Below are 17,541 nucleotides of genomic sequence, written 5' to 3'. Positions count from 1 at the left end.
TCAACTCAGTTAAAGTGGACATAAAATCCCTCCAGTCTGATATCAGTAAACTTAAGACAGAAATTGACAACACTAAAGAAGAACAGAATGTACTCAGACTAGACATAGATTCGCTGATTGAGAGAATGGAAGACGCAGATGACTATCTGTGTGAGTTAGAGACGAGGATAGAGGATCAGGAGCAGCGAAGTAGGAGAAATAACATGGTATTGTATGGTATTCCAGAATCTTCAGGTAAAGAGACATACACTGAAAGCAAGGCTAAGGTTCTGGAAGTGCTTAATACTGCAAGGGAAGTGAAGGAACTACCACCACTAAGACCAAGAGACATAGAGAGGGCCCACAGAATAAATGCTAAGAAATCAGATTCAAATCGACCTGTTGTTGTGAAAATGCTACACTGGGAGGATAAATGGCATAGTGTTAAAATGAGGGATGTTCTGAAGGAAAAGGGTATTGGCATCGCCAATGATCTCACGGTTGCACAAAGACAAGAGCTTGCTAGAAAAAGAAGTTTATATCCAGATAGGAGATTTTATTACAAAGGCAACAAACTTGTTGAGGAGCCGAGACAGACAGCACAAAGTGATGCCCCAATACTCAGGGTAAACGAGAGCGACACACCCCCTCAAACTACCAGCGATAATCTACAAGCCAAACCACGTCAGCAACGTCAAACAGACAAGAATAGGACTGCATCACGCCGTCCTAACAGAACACAAAATAGATAGGGGTTAGGCCAGGCTGGGAACACTCGCAAAAATCCTTTAGAACACTACAATGATCACAATAAAGATAGCGAAAAAAAAAACACAAATGGGTCAGATAAAGACATCCATTTTATATTTTGGAACATTTCAGGAATTTTCCATAAACTTTCTGAATCCGACTTTATAATTTACTTACAGAGTTTTGATGTAATAGGTTTAACTGAGACTTGGGTAGATGATCTGTATATACAAGATGTATTTTCAAACTACGTTTCGATAAGCAAACATGCTGAACGAATTGCTAAATGCGGTAGATTATCTGGTGGAATATTTGTCTTGATAAAAAAAGAGTTTGAGAAGTTTTTACTGTGGTCGAAAATCACTGAAAATTCCATATTTATTATGTTTGACAAAAAGATGTTTGGTCTGGATGAGAATATTCTATATGCCTGTGTCTATGTACACCCAGAATCATCTACCTGGTACAACAGACCTGTGTTATCATGTAAAAATGGTATTAGTATTTTCCAAGATAGTCTACTGCAAATACTTAGTGACATCCCCGAAGATGTTTTGATCTTATGCGGTGGAGATTTTAACGCACGGACAGGTACAGATGCAGATTTTGTCGAAGACGATATACTTGAACAAGTTGAAAATCAAAACTTTGCATTCCTAGACTTTATATGTGATAATTTCAACCAAGTGCGTTACTCTGCCGATAAGATAATAAACAACTTTGGAAAATGTTTTCTGGATCTCTGTGCAGTAATTAACATACACATAATGAACGGGCGATGTGGGTCTGACACTAAAGTTGGAGATTTCACTTTCATTGGCAATAACGGCGCAAGCGTCGTCGATTATATTATATCATCTGCACCGTTGTTTGAATATGTATCTGATTTTGAGATAACGTCTCGACCCGAGTCAACGCATCTTCCGCTCACTATGAAGTTACGTACGCTTCATGTGAAATCGTCGCGTACGAAATCTGGTTGTAAGAATACTTATAGATTTGTTTGGGATCATAACAAGCTTGACTCCTTCAGAGAGAACATTCTCTCGGACCCTGTGCAAGATATTTTAGATAAATCTGTGGACAGTGCATTCACATGTATAGACACTAGCGTTAATCTTATAGTAGATGCCCTTTGCCTGGCAGCGTCAGATATGAAAAGAAAGTGTAGAAGTACGAGAAATGATCTGAACGAATGGTTTGACGATGAATGCAGAAAACTCAAAGCTGAACGCTGTAAATCTTTGAATAGGTTCAGGAAAGATAAAGATAAATGCTCATTGATACAGTATAACCTGTTAAGAAATAAATATAATGCCCTCTGCAAATATAAACGTACTTCATTTTATAACAATAAGCAAAAAATAATAGAAGAAAATATAAATGACTCAAAACGATTTTGGCAGGAACTTAAATCCCTAAATAAGAAAAAGGATTCTTATAATGATATCCAAACCCAGGAATGGTTCCACCACTTTAGAGACCTATTTGCATGTCAAAATACGGGTAGCGAGGAAGACACAAAAAGTAATGAAGGTGGGCCAGAAGACTCTAACCCAACCAGTGACGTTTCAAAAGATATACTTGACTCTCCTATATCGAGACAAGAGATTCTAGAAAGTATCAATAACCTTAAAGTTAACAAATCCCCGGGAATAGATGATGTAATTCCAGAATTCTTTAAACACTCTGCTGATCTTCTTCTACCGTATTTAGAATTGATTTTTAATCTGATATTAGAAAAAGGGACCTTTCCTACAGCCTGGTCGGTTGGGATAATAGTGCCTATACATAAGCAAGGAAATTTAAATAAAGTAGATAACTACAGAGGAATCACATTGCTGAGCATATTCAGTAAAGTGTTCACATCGATTGTTAACCAAAGACTAATTTTTTGGGGTGAATCAATGGACAAAATAAATGAAGCCCAGGCAGGATTTAGAAAGGGTTACACAACAACCGATAACATGTTTATACTACAGAGTGTGATCCAGAGATATTTGAATACACAGAGTGGTAAGCTATATGCAATGTTTGTTGATTTTTCTAAGGCATTTGATTCTGTCCAAAGACATAAACTTTGGTCATTATTTAACATGAATGGACTTAGCCCCAAAATGAGTAAGTTATTAAGTGATATATATCAAAATGTGAAAGCCTGTGTTAGAAACAACACCGAGGTGTCTGCAACATTCGATGTAAACATTGGAGTTAGGCAAGGATGCGTACTCAGCCCGTTCCTGTTCTCTTTTTTCATAAACGAGCTAGCGGTACAGATTGAGCGAAATTGCTCACATGGTATCCAGTTGCATCCCGATATGTTCTATCTTTTCCTCTTATTATTTGCAGATGACATTGTTCTCATTTCTAGCACTATAAACGGCCTACAGAAGCAGATAAACGAATTAGAAACCTATTGCCAAAATTATTGTCTAAGTGTAAACATGAATAAAACAAAAATAATTGCATTCAAGAAAGGAGGTAAACTATCGAAAAAGGAAATATGGTATTATAAGGGTAATGTCGTAGAAAGAACTACATCATACAAATACCTTGGAGTATATTTTACAAACATTCTGTCATGGTCGACACACACAAAATACGCATCTGTGCAAGCACGTAAGGCTCTAATCGGTATATTAAGAAACCTGAGAGTATTAGGAGATATAAATCTAGCATCCTTTTTTAGAATATTTGACACCAAAATCAGTCCGATTTTACTTTATGGTGCCGAAATTTGGGGCTTGAAATACTTTGATTGTATAGAAAAAGTTCACCTATTTGCTTGTAAAACATTTCTCGGAGTAAAGATGAGCACACCAGACGTTATGGTATATGGAGAATGTGGCAGGTTTCCCCTCCACATATTCCAGCAAACTAGAGTGATCAAATATTGGATAAAGTTATTAAACATGTCATCACACCGTTTACCCAAAAAATGTTATGAAATGATGTTATTGTTGCATGAAAACGGTAAGCAGAACTGGGTATCAGAAGTAAAAAACCTACTCTTCTCAACTGGATTCCATAACCTATGGTATGATCAAAAAGTGTTCGCCCCATCACTGTTTTTAAACACATTCACACAAAGATTAAAAGACATATATCAACAAAAGTGGTTGGGAATTGTTTCATTATCAACAAAGTGTAAGTATTACTCAACACTAAAAACCCACATTTATACTGAAGGTTATCTATCATGTGTAAATGTTAAGAAATTCAGAACAGCATTATCACGTTTTCGTTGCTCATCCCATGATTTATTGATTGAAAAGGGGAGATTTATGAATATAAAAAGAGAAGATAGACTATGTAAATGTTGCACTAACAATGCAATAGAAGACGAATATCATTTCCTTCTTGTCTGTCCAGCATTTGATACACTACGTAGAAAATATATGAAAGAATACTATTTTGTACATCCATCGATTGCCAAATTCTCTTCACTGTTGACGTGTTCAAATGAAAAGGTAATCCAAAATATTGCAATTTTTATTCACAAAGCTATGCTATCCAGACAATTCTTCTATAAATGATATGTATATGGAGTGCGCCCTACAAATGATATAAAGATATGTGTGATATCGAGAAGTGAGTGATTTAGCATGATACTATATTACATTTGCTAAAATGTCATGTATATGATTTGATATGCCATTATATATGATGTACAAGCTGATCTTTGACATATGATATATAGGATATGACGTGAGACGATGATATGATGTATTATGATATGGTATGATACTATTTCCGATGTGAGAACATATATGATACGACATGACATGACATGGTACCATCTGATATCATATGATCTAATATGACGTGATACAGCATTATATGGTATGATATGACTCCATGATATTATACTACTTTATATCATGAGTAGTATGATGTGTGTTTTATACTATAGGCCTGAGGCCTTTCAGTATTGAAATAAATAAACTATTGAAAGATGTTCACCATGACGTCATGTGCCCGTTACAACATGCAGTTCAGGATACAAATTTTTCCATAATTCTGTATACATGTATATACATACTTTTGGCATTCATTACCTATGTAATCAATATCAATGATTTCAAACATTAATTCATTCTTTATATATACAATTAGGACCATGGACATCATCATCCTGGGGGCAAAAATGGACCCAGGAGGGAGGGACGAAGGACCACTGCCACGAAGCTGACAGAGGACCACAAAGGCAAGTAGACATCAATTAACATCAGTTATTTCAAACATTAAACTTCTCATTATCTTTGCTCTCAGCACCATGGACATCATCATCCTGGGGGCAGAAATGGACCATGAAGTCCTCCAGAGGCAGTGACGACTGCCGAGAAGAACTCCATGGACAGAAGTGGACCCAGGAGGGAGGGAGGGAGGACGAGTGCCACGAAGCCGACAGAGGATCAGGGAGGCAAGTGTTTCAATCTTTTCATGTTCACCATGACGTCATGTGCCCGTTACAACATGCAGTTCAGGATACAAATTTTTCCATAATTCTGTATACATGTATATACATACTTTTGGCATTCATTACCTATGTAATCAATATCAATGATTTCAAACATTAATTTATTCTTTATATATACAATTAGGACCATGGACATCATCATCCTGGGGGCAAAAATGGACCCAGGAGGGAGGGACGAAGGACCACTGCCACGAAGCTGACAGAGTACCACAAAGGCAAGTAGACATCAATTCACATCAGTTATTTCAAACATTAAACTTCTCATTATCTTTGCTCTCAGCACCATGGACATCATCATCCTGGGGGCAGAAATGGACCATGAAGTCCCCCAGAGGCAGTGACGACTGCCGAGAAGAACTCCATGGACAGAAGTGGACGAAGCTGACAGAGGACCACAAAGGCAAGTAGACATCAATTAACATCAGTTATTTCAAACATTAAACTTTTCATTATCTTTGCTCTCAGCACCATGGACATCATCATCCTGGGGGCAGAAATGGACCATGAAGTCCCCCAGAGGCAGTGACGACTGCCGAGAAGAACTCCATGGACAGAAGTGGACCCAGGAGGGAGGGAGGGAGGACGAGTGCCACGAAGCCGACAGAGGATCAGGGAGGCAAGTGTTTCAATCTTTTCATGTTCACCATGACGTCATGTGCCCGTTACAACATGCAGTTCAGGATACAAATTTTTCCATAATTCTGTATACATGTATATACATACTTTTGGCATTCATTACCTATGTAATCAATATCAATGATTTCAAACATTAATTTATTCTTTATATATACAATTAGGACCATGGACATCATCATCCTGGGGGCAAAAATGGACCCAGGAGGGAGGGACGAAGGACCACTGCCACGAAGCTGACAGAGGACCACAAAGGCAAGTAGACATCAATTAACATCAGTTATTTCAAACATTAAACTTCTCATTATCTTTGCTCTCAGCACCATGGACATCATCATCCTGGGGGCAGAAATGGACCATGAAGTCCCCCAGAGGCAGTGACGACTGCCGAGAACTCCATGGACAGAAGTGGACGAAGCTGACAGAGGACCACAAAGGCAAGTAGACATCAATTAACATCAGTTATTTCAAACATTAAACTTTTCATTATCTTTGCTCTCAGCACCATGGACATCATCATCCTGGGGGCAGAAATGGACCATGAAGTCCCCCAGAGGCAGTGACGACTGCCGAGAAGAACTCCATGGACAGAAGTGGACCCAGGAGGGAGGGAGGGAGGACGAGTGCCACGAAGCCGACAGAGGATCAGGGAGGCAAGTGTTTCAATCTTTTCATGTTCACCATGACGTCATGTGCCCGTTACAACATGCAGTTCAGGATACAAATTTTTCCATAATTCTGTATACATGTATATACATACTTTTGGCATTCATTACCTATGTAATCAATATCAATGATTTCAAACATTAATTTATTCTTTATATATACAATTAGGACCATGGACATCATCATCCTGGGGGCAAAAATGGACCCAGGAGGGAGGGACGAAGGACCACTGCCACGAAGCTGACAGAGTACCACAAAGGCAAGTAGACATCAATTCACATCAGTTATTTCAAACATTAAACTTCTCATTATCTTTGCTCTCAGCACCATGGACATCATCATCCTGGGGGCAGAAATGGACCATGAAGTCCCCCAGAGGCAGTGACGACTGCCGAGAAGAACTCCATGGACAGAAGTGGATGAAGCTGACAGAGGACCACAAAGGCAAGTAGACATCAATTAACATCAGTTATTTCAAACATTAAACTTCTCATTATCTTTGCTCTCAGCACCATGGACATCATCATCCTGGGGGCAGAAATGGACCATGAAGTCCCCCAGAGGCAGTGACGACTGCCGAGAAGAACTCCATGGACAGAAGTGGACCCAGGAGGGAGGGAGGGAGGACGAGTGCCACGAAGCCGACAGAGGATCAGGGAGGCAAGTGTTTCAATCTTTTCATGTTCACCATGACGTCATGTGCCCGTTACAACATGCAGTTCAGGATACAAATTTTTCCATAATTCTGTATACATGTATATACATACTTTTGGCATTCATTACCTATGTAATCAATATCAATGATTTCAAACATTAATTCATTCTTTATATATACAATTAGGACCATGGACATCATCATCCTGGGGGCAAAAATGGACCCAGGAGGGAGGGACGAAGGACCACTGCCACGAAGCTGACAGAGGACCACAAAGGCAAGTAGACATCAATTAACATCAGTTATTTCAAACATTAAACTTCTCATTATCTTTGCTCTCAGCACCATGGACATCATCATCCTGGGGGCAGAAATGGACCATGAAGTCCTTCAGAGGCAGTGACGACTGCCGAGAAGAACTCCATGGACAGAAGTGGACCCAGGAGGGAGGGAGGGAGGACGAGTGCCACGAAGCCGACAGAGGATCAGGGAGGCAAGTGTTTCAATCTTTTCATGTTCACCATGACGTCATGTGCCCGTTACAACATGCAGTTCAGGATACAAATTTTTCCATAATTCTGTATACATGTATATACATACTTTTGGCATTCATTACCTATGTAATCAATATCAATGATTTCAAACATTAATTTATTCTTTATATATACAATTAGGACCATGGACATCATCATCCTGGGGGCAAAAATGGACCCAGGAGGGAGGGACGAAGGACCACTGCCACGAAGCTGACAGAGGACCACAAAGGCAAGTAGACATCAATTAACATCAGTTATTTCAAACATTAAACTTCTCATTATCTTTGCTCTCAGCACCATGGACATCATCATCCTGGGGGCAGAAATGGACCATGAAGTCCTCCAGAGGCAGTGACGACTGCCGAGAAGAACTCCATGGACAGAAGTGGACCCAGGAGGGAGGGAGGGAGGACGAGTGCCACGAAGCCGACAGAGGATCAGGGAGGCAAGTGTTTCAATCTTTTCATGTTCACCATGACGTCATGTGCCCGTTACAACATGCAGTTCAGGATACAAATTTTTCCATAATTCTGTATACATGTATATACATACTTTTGGCATTCATTACCTATGTAATCAATATCAATGATTTCAAACATTAATTTATTCTTTATATATACAATTAGGACCATGGACATCATCATCCTGGGGGCAAAAATGGACCCAGGAGGGAGGGACGAAGGACCACTGCCACGAAGCTGACAGAGTACCACAAAGGCAAGTAGACATCAATTCACATCAGTTATTTCAAACATTAAACTTCTCATTATCTTTGCTCTCAGCACCATGGACATCATCATCCTGGGGGCAGAAATGGACCATGAAGTCCCCCAGAGGCAGTGACGACTGCCGAGAAGAACTCCATGGACAGAAGTGGACGAAGCTGACAGAGGACCACAAAGGCAAGTAGACATCAATTAACATCAGTTATTTCAAACATTAAACTTTTCATTATCTTTGCTCTCAGCACCATGGACATCATCATCCTGGGGGCAGAAATGGACCATGAAGTCCCCCAGAGGCAGTGACGACTGCCGAGAAGAACTCCATGGACAGAAGTGGACCCAGGAGGGAGGGAGGGAGGACGAGTGCCACGAAGCCGAGAGAGGATCAGGGAGGCAAGTGTTTCAATCTTTTCATGTTCACCATGACGTCATGTGCCCGTTACAACATGCAGTTCAGGATACAAATTTTTCCATAATTCTGTATACATGTATATACATACTTTTGGCATTCATTACCTATGTAATCAATATCAATGATTTCAAACATTAATTTATTCTTTATATATACAATTAGGACCATGGACATCATCATCCTGGGGGCAAAAATGGACCCAGGAGGGAGGGACGAAGGACCACTGCCACGAAGCTGACAGAGGACCACAAAGGCAAGTAGACATCAATTAACATCAGTTATTTCAAACATTAAACTTCTCATTATCTTTGCTCTCAGCACCATGGACATCATCATCCTGGGGGCAGAAATGGACCATGAAGTCCCCCAGAGGCAGTGACGACTGCCGAGAACTCCATGGACAGAAGTGGATGAAGCTGACAGAGGACCACAAAGGCAAGTAGACATCAATTAACATCAGTTATTTCAAACATTAAACTTTTCATTATCTTTGCTCTCAGCACCATGGACATCATCATCCTGGGGGCAGAAATGGACCATGAAGTCCCGCAGAGGCAGTGACGACTGCCGAGAAGAACTCCATGGACAGAAGTGGACCCAGGAGGGAGGGAGGGAGGACGAGTGCCACAAAGCCGACAGAGGATCAGGGAGACAAGTGTTTCAATCTTTTCATGTTCACCACGACGTCATGTGCCCGTTACAACATGCAGTTCAGGATACAAATTTTTCCATAATTCTGTATACATGTATATACATACTTTTGGCATCATTACCTATGTAATCAATATCAATGATTTCAAACATTAATTTATTCTTTATATATACAATTAGGACCATGGACATCATCATCCTGGGGGCAAAAATGGACCCAGGAGGGAGGGACGAAGGACCACTGCCACGAAGCTGACAGAGGACCACAAAGGCAAGTAGACATCAATTAACATCAGTTATTTCAAACATTAAACTTCTCATTATCTTTGCTCTCAGCACCATGGACATCATCATCCTGGGGGCAGAAATGGACCATGAAGTCCCCCAGAGGCAGTGACGACTGCCGAGAAGAACTCCATGGACAGAAGTGGACGAAGCTGACAGAGGACCACAAAGGCAAGTAGACATCAATTAACATCAGTTATTTCAAACATTAAACTTCTCATTATCTTTGCTCTCAGCACCATGGACATCATCATCCTGGGGGCAGAAATGGACCATGAAGTCCCCCAGAGGCAGTGACGACTGCCGAGAAGAACTCCATGGACAGAAGTGGACCCAGGAGGGAGGGAGGGAGGACGAGAGCCACGAAGCCGACAGAGGATCAGGGAGGCAAGTGTTTCAATCTTTTCATGTTCACCATGACGTCATGTGCCCGTTACAACATGCAGTTCAGGATACAAATTTTTCCATAATTCTGTATACATGTATATACATACTTTTGGCATTCATTACCTATGTAATCAATATCAATGATTTCAAACATTAATTTATTCTTTATATATACAATTAGGACCATGGACATCATCATCCTGGGGGCAAAAATGGACCCAGGAGGGAGGGACGAAGGACCACTGCCACGAAGCTGACAGAGGACCACAAAGGCAAGTAGACATCAATTAACATCAGTTATTTCAAACATTAAACTTCTCATTATCTTTGCTCTCAGCACCATGGACATCATCATCCTGGGGGCAGAAATGGACCATGAAGTCCCCCAGAGGCAGTGACGACTGCCGAGAACTCCATGGACAGAAGTGGACGAAGCTGACAGAGGACCACAAAGGCAAGTAGACATCAATTAACATCAGTTATTTCAAACATTAAACTTTTCATTATCTTTGCTCTCAGCACCATGGACATCATCATCCTGGGGGCAGAAATGGACCATGAAGTCCCCCAGAGGCAGTGACGACTGCCGAGAAGAACTCCATGGACAGAAGTGGACCCAGGAGGGAGGGAGGGAGGACGAGTGCCACGAAGCCGACAGAGGATCAGGGAGGCAAGTGTTTCAATCTTTTCATGTTCACCACGACGTCATGTGCCCGTTACAACATGCAGTTCAGGATACAAATTTTTCCATAATTCTGTATACATGTATATACATACTTTTGGCATCATTACCTATGTAATCAATATCAATGATTTCAAACATTAATTTATTCTTTATATATACAATTAGGACCATGGACATCATCATCCTGGGGGCAGAAATGGACCATGAAGTCCCCCAGAGGCAGTGACGACTGCCGAGAAGAACTCCATGGACAGAAGTGGACGAAGCTGACAGAGGACCACAAAGGCAAGTAGACATCAATTAACATCAGTTATTTCAAACATTAAACTTTTCATTATCTTTGCTCTCAGCACCATGGACATCATCATCCTGGGGGCAGAAATGGACCATGAAGTCCCCCAGAGGCAGTGACGACTGCCGAGAAGAACTCCATGGACAGAAGTGGACCCAGGAGGGAGGGAGGGAGGACGAGTGCCACGAAGCCGACAGAGGATCAGGGAGGCAAGTGTTTCAATCTTTTCATGTTCACCATGACGTCATGTGCCCGTTACAACATGCAGTTCAGGATACAAATTTTTCCATAATTCTGTATACATGTATATACATACTTTTGGCATTCATTACCTATGTAATCAATATCAATGATTTCAAACATTAATTTATTCTTTATATATACAATTAGGACCATGGACATCATCATCCTGGGGGCAAAAATGGACCCAGGAGGGAGGGACGAAGGACCACTGCCACGAAGCTGACAGAGGACCACAAAGGCAAGTAGACATCAATTAACATCAGTTATTTCAAACATTAAACTTCTCATTATCTTTGCTCTCAGCACCATGGACATCATCATCCTGGGGGCAGAAATGGACCATGAAGTCCCCCAGAGGCAGTGACGACTGCCGAGAACTCCATGGACAGAAGTGGATGAAGCTGACAGAGGACCACAAAGGCAAGTAGACATCAATTAACATCAGTTATTTCAAACATTAAACTTTTCATTATCTTTGCTCTCAGCACCATGGACATCATCATCCTGGGGGCAGAAATGGACCATGAAGTCCCGCAGAGGCAGTGACGACTGCCGAGAAGAACTCCATGGACAGAAGTGGACCCAGGAGGGAGGGAGGGAGGACGAGTGCCACAAAGCCGACAGAGGATCAGGGAGACAAGTGTTTCAATCTTTTCATGTTCACCACGACGTCATGTGCCCGTTACAACATGCAGTTCAGGATACAAATTTTTCCATAATTCTGTATACATGTATATACATACTTTTGGCATCATTACCTATGTAATCAATATCAATGATTTCAAACATTAATTTATTCTTTATATATACAATTAGGACCATGGACATCATCATCCTGGGGGCAAAAATGGACCCAGGAGGGAGGGACGAAGGACCACTGCCACGAAGCTGACAGAGGACCACAAAGGCAAGTAGACATCAATTAACATCAGTTATTTCAAACATTAAACTTCTCATTATCTTTGCTCTCAGCACCATGGACATCATCATCCTGGGGGCAGAAATGGACCATGAAGTCCCCCAGAGGCAGTGACGACTGCCGAGAAGAACTCCATGGACAGAAGTGGACGAAGCTGACAGAGGACCACAAAGGCAAGTAGACATCAATTAACATCAGTTATTTCAAACATTAAACTTCTCATTATCTTTGCTCTCAGCACCATGGACATCATCATCCTGGGGGCAGAAATGGACCATGAAGTCCCCCAGAGGCAGTGACGACTGCCGAGAAGAACTCCATGGACAGAAGTGGACCCAGGAGGGAGGGAGGGAGGACGAGAGCCACGAAGCCGACAGAGGATCAGGGAGGCAAGTGTTTCAATCTTTTCATGTTCACCATGACGTCATGTGCCCGTTACAACATGCAGTTCAGGATACAAATTTTTCCATAATTCTGTATACATGTATATACATACTTTTGGCATTCATTACCTATGTAATCAATATCAATGATTTCAAACATTAATTTATTCTTTATATATACAATTAGGACCATGGACATCATCATCCTGGGGGCAAAAATGGACCCAGGAGGGAGGGACGAAGGACCACTGCCACGAAGCTGACAGAGGACCACAAAGGCAAGTAGACATCAATTAACATCAGTTATTTCAAACATTAAACTTCTCATTATCTTTGCTCTCAGCACCATGGACATCATCATCCTGGGGGCAGAAATGGACCATGAAGTCCCCCAGAGGCAGTGACGACTGCCGAGAACTCCATGGACAGAAGTGGACGAAGCTGACAGAGGACCACAAAGGCAAGTAGACATCAATTAACATCAGTTATTTCAAACATTAAACTTTTCATTATCTTTGCTCTCAGCACCATGGACATCATCATCCTGGGGGCAGAAATGGACCATGAAGTCCCCCAGAGGCAGTGACGACTGCCGAGAAGAACTCCATGGACAGAAGTGGACCCAGGAGGGAGGGAGGGAGGACGAGTGCCACGAAGCCGACAGAGGATCAGGGAGGCAAGTGTTTCAATCTTTTCATGTTCACCACGACGTCATGTGCCCGTTACAACATGCAGTTCAGGATACAAATTTTTCCATAATTCTGTATACATGTATATACATACTTTTGGCATCATTACCTATGTAATCAATATCAATGATTTCAAACATTAATTTATTCTTTATATATACAATTAAGACCACGGATATCATCATCCTGGGGGCAAAAATGGACCCAGGAGGGAGGGACGCAGGACCACAGCCACGAAGCTGACAGAGGACCACAAAGGCAAGTAGACATCAATTAACATCAGTTATTTCAAACATTAAACTTCTCATTATCTTTGCTCTCAGCACCATGGACATCATCATCCTGGGGGCAGAAATGGACCATGAAGTCCCCCAGAGGCAGTGACGACTGCCGAGAAGAACTCCATGGACAGAAGTGGACGAAGCTGACAGAGGACCACAAAGGCAAGTAGACATCAATTAACATCAGTTATTTCAAACATTAAACTTCTCATTATCTTTGCTCTCAGCACCATGGACATCATCATCCTGGGGGCAGAAATGGACCATGAAGTCCCCCAGAGGCAGTGACGACTGCCGAGAAGAACTCCATGGACAGAAGTGGACGAAGCTGACAGAGGACCACAAAGGCAAGTAGACATCAATTAACATCAGTTATTTCAAACATTAAACTTCTCATTATCTTTGCTCTCAGCACCATGGACATCATCATCCTGGGGGCAGAAATGGACCATGAAGTCCCCCAGAGGCAGTGACGACTGCCGAGAAGAACTCCATGGACAGAAGTGGACCCAGGAGGGAGGGAGGGAGGACGAGAGCCACGAAGCCGACAGAGGATCAGGGAGGCAAGTGTTTCAATCTTTTCATGTTCACCATGACGTCATGTGCCCGTTACAACATGCAGTTCAGGATACAAATTTTTCCATAATTCTGTATACATGTATATACATACTTTTGGCATTCATTACCTATGTAATCAATATCAATGATTTCAAACATTAATTTATTCTTTATATATACAATTAGGACCATGGACATCATCATCCTGGGGGCAAAAATGGACCCAGGAGGGAGGGACGAAGGACCACTGCCACGAAGCTGACAGAGGACCACAAAGGCAAGTAGACATCAATTAACATCAGTTATTTCAAACATTAAACTTCTCATTATCTTTGCTCTCAGCACCATGGACATCATCATCCTGGGGGCAGAAATGGACCATGAAGTCCCCCAGAGGCAGTGACGACTGCCGAGAAGAACTCCATGGACAGAAGTGGATGAAGCTGACAGAGGACCACAAAGGCAAGTAGACATCAATTAACATCAGTTATTTCAAACATTAAACTTTTCATTATCTTTGCTCTCAGCACCATGGACATCATCATCCTGGGGGCAGAAATGGACCATGAAGTCCCCCAGAGGCAGTGACGACTGCCGAGAAGAACTCCATGGACAGAAGTGGACCCAGGAGGGAGGGAGGGAGGACGAGTGCCACGAAGCCGACAGAGGATCAGGGAGGCAAGTGTTTCAATCTTTTCATGTTCACCATGACGTCATGTGCCCGTTACAACATGCAGTTCAGGATACAAATTTTTCCATAATTCTGTATACATGTATATACATACTTTTGGCATTCATTACCTATGTAATCAATATCAATGATTTCAAACATTAATTTATTCTTTATATATACAATTAGGACCATGGACATCATCATCCTGGGGGCAAAAATGGACCCAGGAGGGAGGGACGAAGGACCACTGCCACGAAGCTGACAGAGGACCACAAAGGCAAGTAGACATCAATTAACATCAGTTATTTCAAACATTAAACTTCTCATTATCTTTGCTCTCAGCACCATGGACATCATCATCCTGGGGGCAGAAATGGACCATGAAGTCCTCCAGAGGCAGTGACGACTGCCGAGAAGAACTCCATGGACAGAAGTGGACCCAGGAGGGAGGGAGGGAGGACGAGTGCCACGAAGCCGACAGAGGATCAGGGAGGCAAGTGTTTCAATCTTTTCATGTTCACCATGACGTCATGTGCCCGTTACAACATGCAGTTCAGGATACAAATTTTTCCATAATTCTGTATACATGTATATACATACTTTTGGCATTCATTACCTATGTAATCAATATCAATGATTTCAAACATTAATTTATTCTTTATATATACAATTAGGACCATGGACATCATCATCCTGGGGGCAAAAATGGACCCAGGAGGGAGGGACGAAGGACCACTGCCACGAAGCTGACAGAGGACCACAAAGGCAAGTAGACATCAATTAACATCAGTTATTTCAAACATTAAACTTCTCATTATCTTTGCTCTCAGCACCATGGACATCATCATCCTGGGGGCAGAAATGGACCATGAAGTCCCCCAGAGGCAGTGACGACTGCCGAGAAGAACTCCATGGACAGAAGTGGACGAAGCTGACAGAGGACCACAAAGGCAAGTAGACATCAATTAACATCAGTTATTTCAAACATTAAACTTCTCATTATCTTTGCTCTCAGCACCATGGACATCATCATCCTGGGGGCAGAAATGGACCATGAAGTCCCCCAGAGGCAGTGACGACTGCCGAGAAGAACTCCATGGACAGAAGTGGACGAAGCTGACAGAGGACCACAAAGGCAAGTAGACATCAATTAACATCAGTTATTTCAAACATTAAACTTCTCATTATCTTTGCTCTCAGCACCATGGACATCATCATCCTGGGGGCAGAAATGGACCATGAAGTCCCCCAGAGGCAGTGACGACTGCCGAGAAGAACTCCATGGACAGAAGTGGACCCAGGAGGGAGGGAGGGAGGACGAGAGCCACGAAGCCGACAGAGGATCAGGGAGGCAAGTGTTTCAATCTTTTCATGTTCACCATGACGTCATGTGCCCGTTACAACATGCAGTTCAGGATACAAATTTTTCCATAATTCTGTATACATGTATATACATACTTTTGGCATTCATTACCTATGTAATCAATATCAATGATTTCAAACATTAATTTATTCTTTATATATACAATTAGGACCATGGACATCATCATCCTGGGGGCAAAAATGGACCCAGGAGGGAGGGACGAAGGACCACTGCCACGAAGCTGACAGAGGACCACAAAGGCAAGTAGACATCAATTAACATCAGTTATTTCAAACATTAAACTTCTCATTATCTTTGCTCTCAGCACCATGGACATCATCATCCTGGGGGCAGAAATGGACCATGAAGTCCCCCAGAGGCAGTGACGACTGCCGAGAAGAACTCCATGGACAGAAGTGGATGAAGCTGACAGAGGACCACAAAGGCAAGTAGACATCAATTAACATCAGTTATTTCAAACATTAAACTTTTCATTATCTTTGCTCTCAGCACCATGGACATCATCATCCTGGGGGCAGAAATGGACCATGAAGTCCCCCAGAGGCAGTGACGACTGCCGAGAAGAACTCCATGGACAGAAGTGGACCCAGGAGGGAGGGAGGGAGGACGAGTGCCACGAAGCCGACAGAGGATCAGGGAGGCAAGTGTTTCAATCTTTTCATGTTCACCATGACGTCATGTGCCCGTTACAACATGCAGTTCAGGATACAAATTTTTCCATAATTCTGTATACATGTATATACATACTTTTGGCATTCATTACCTATGTAATCAATATCAATGATTTCAAACATTAATTTATTCTTTATATATACAATTAGGACCATGGACATCATCATCCTGGGGGCAAAAATGGACCCAGGAGGGAGGGACGAAGGACCACTGCCACGAAGCTGACAGAGGACCACAAAGGCAAGTAGACATCAATTAACATCAGTTATTTCAAACATTAAACTTCTCATTATCTTTGCTCTCAGCACCATGGACATCATCATCCTGGGGGCAGAAATGGACCATGAAGTCCTCCAGAGGCAGTGACGACTGCCGAGAAGAACTCCATGGACAGAAGTGGACCCAGGAGGGAGGGAGGGAGGACGAGTGCCACGAAGCCGACAGAGGATCAGGGAGGCAAGTGTTTCAATCTTTTCATGTTCACCATGACGTCATGTGCCCGTTACAACATGCAGTTCAGGATACAAATTTTTCCATAATTCTGTATACATGTATATACATACTTTTGGCATTCATTACCTATGTAATCAATATCAATGATTT

The 17,541-nt window shown here is 42.1% G+C and overlaps 1 protein-coding gene and 1 long non-coding RNA gene across 2 annotated transcripts in view; one reads left to right on the top strand and one right to left on the bottom strand.

The window, feature by feature from the left end:
* LOC137288069 (uncharacterized) overlaps window positions 1–17,541 on the bottom strand; it is a 180,113-nt gene that overhangs the window by 60,507 nt on the left and 102,065 nt on the right. The gene's annotated exons all lie outside the window — the stretch shown is intronic.
* LOC137286644 (uncharacterized) lies at window positions 2,847–4,578 on the top strand. Its single transcript, XM_067818609.1, has one exon. The coding sequence runs from the start codon at window positions 2,847–2,849 to the stop codon at window positions 4,263–4,265; it is 1,419 nt and encodes a 472-aa protein (XP_067674710.1). The 3' UTR covers window positions 4,266–4,578.

Source organism: Haliotis asinina, chromosome 6, assembly GCF_037392515.1.
Source record: "Haliotis asinina isolate JCU_RB_2024 chromosome 6, JCU_Hal_asi_v2, whole genome shotgun sequence".
In the NCBI taxonomy this organism is placed as follows: Eukaryota; Metazoa; Mollusca; class Gastropoda; order Lepetellida; family Haliotidae; genus Haliotis; species Haliotis asinina.
The sequence above is the reverse complement of the archived record's forward strand: the minus strand, read 5'-3'. Positions and strand labels throughout refer to the sequence as shown.

What these genes read in the sequence shown, in the direction of transcription:
- LOC137286644 (XM_067818609.1), top strand. Translation starts at nt 2,847, where the DNA reads ATGAGTAAGTTATTAAGTGATATATATCAAAATGTGAAAGCCTGTGTT.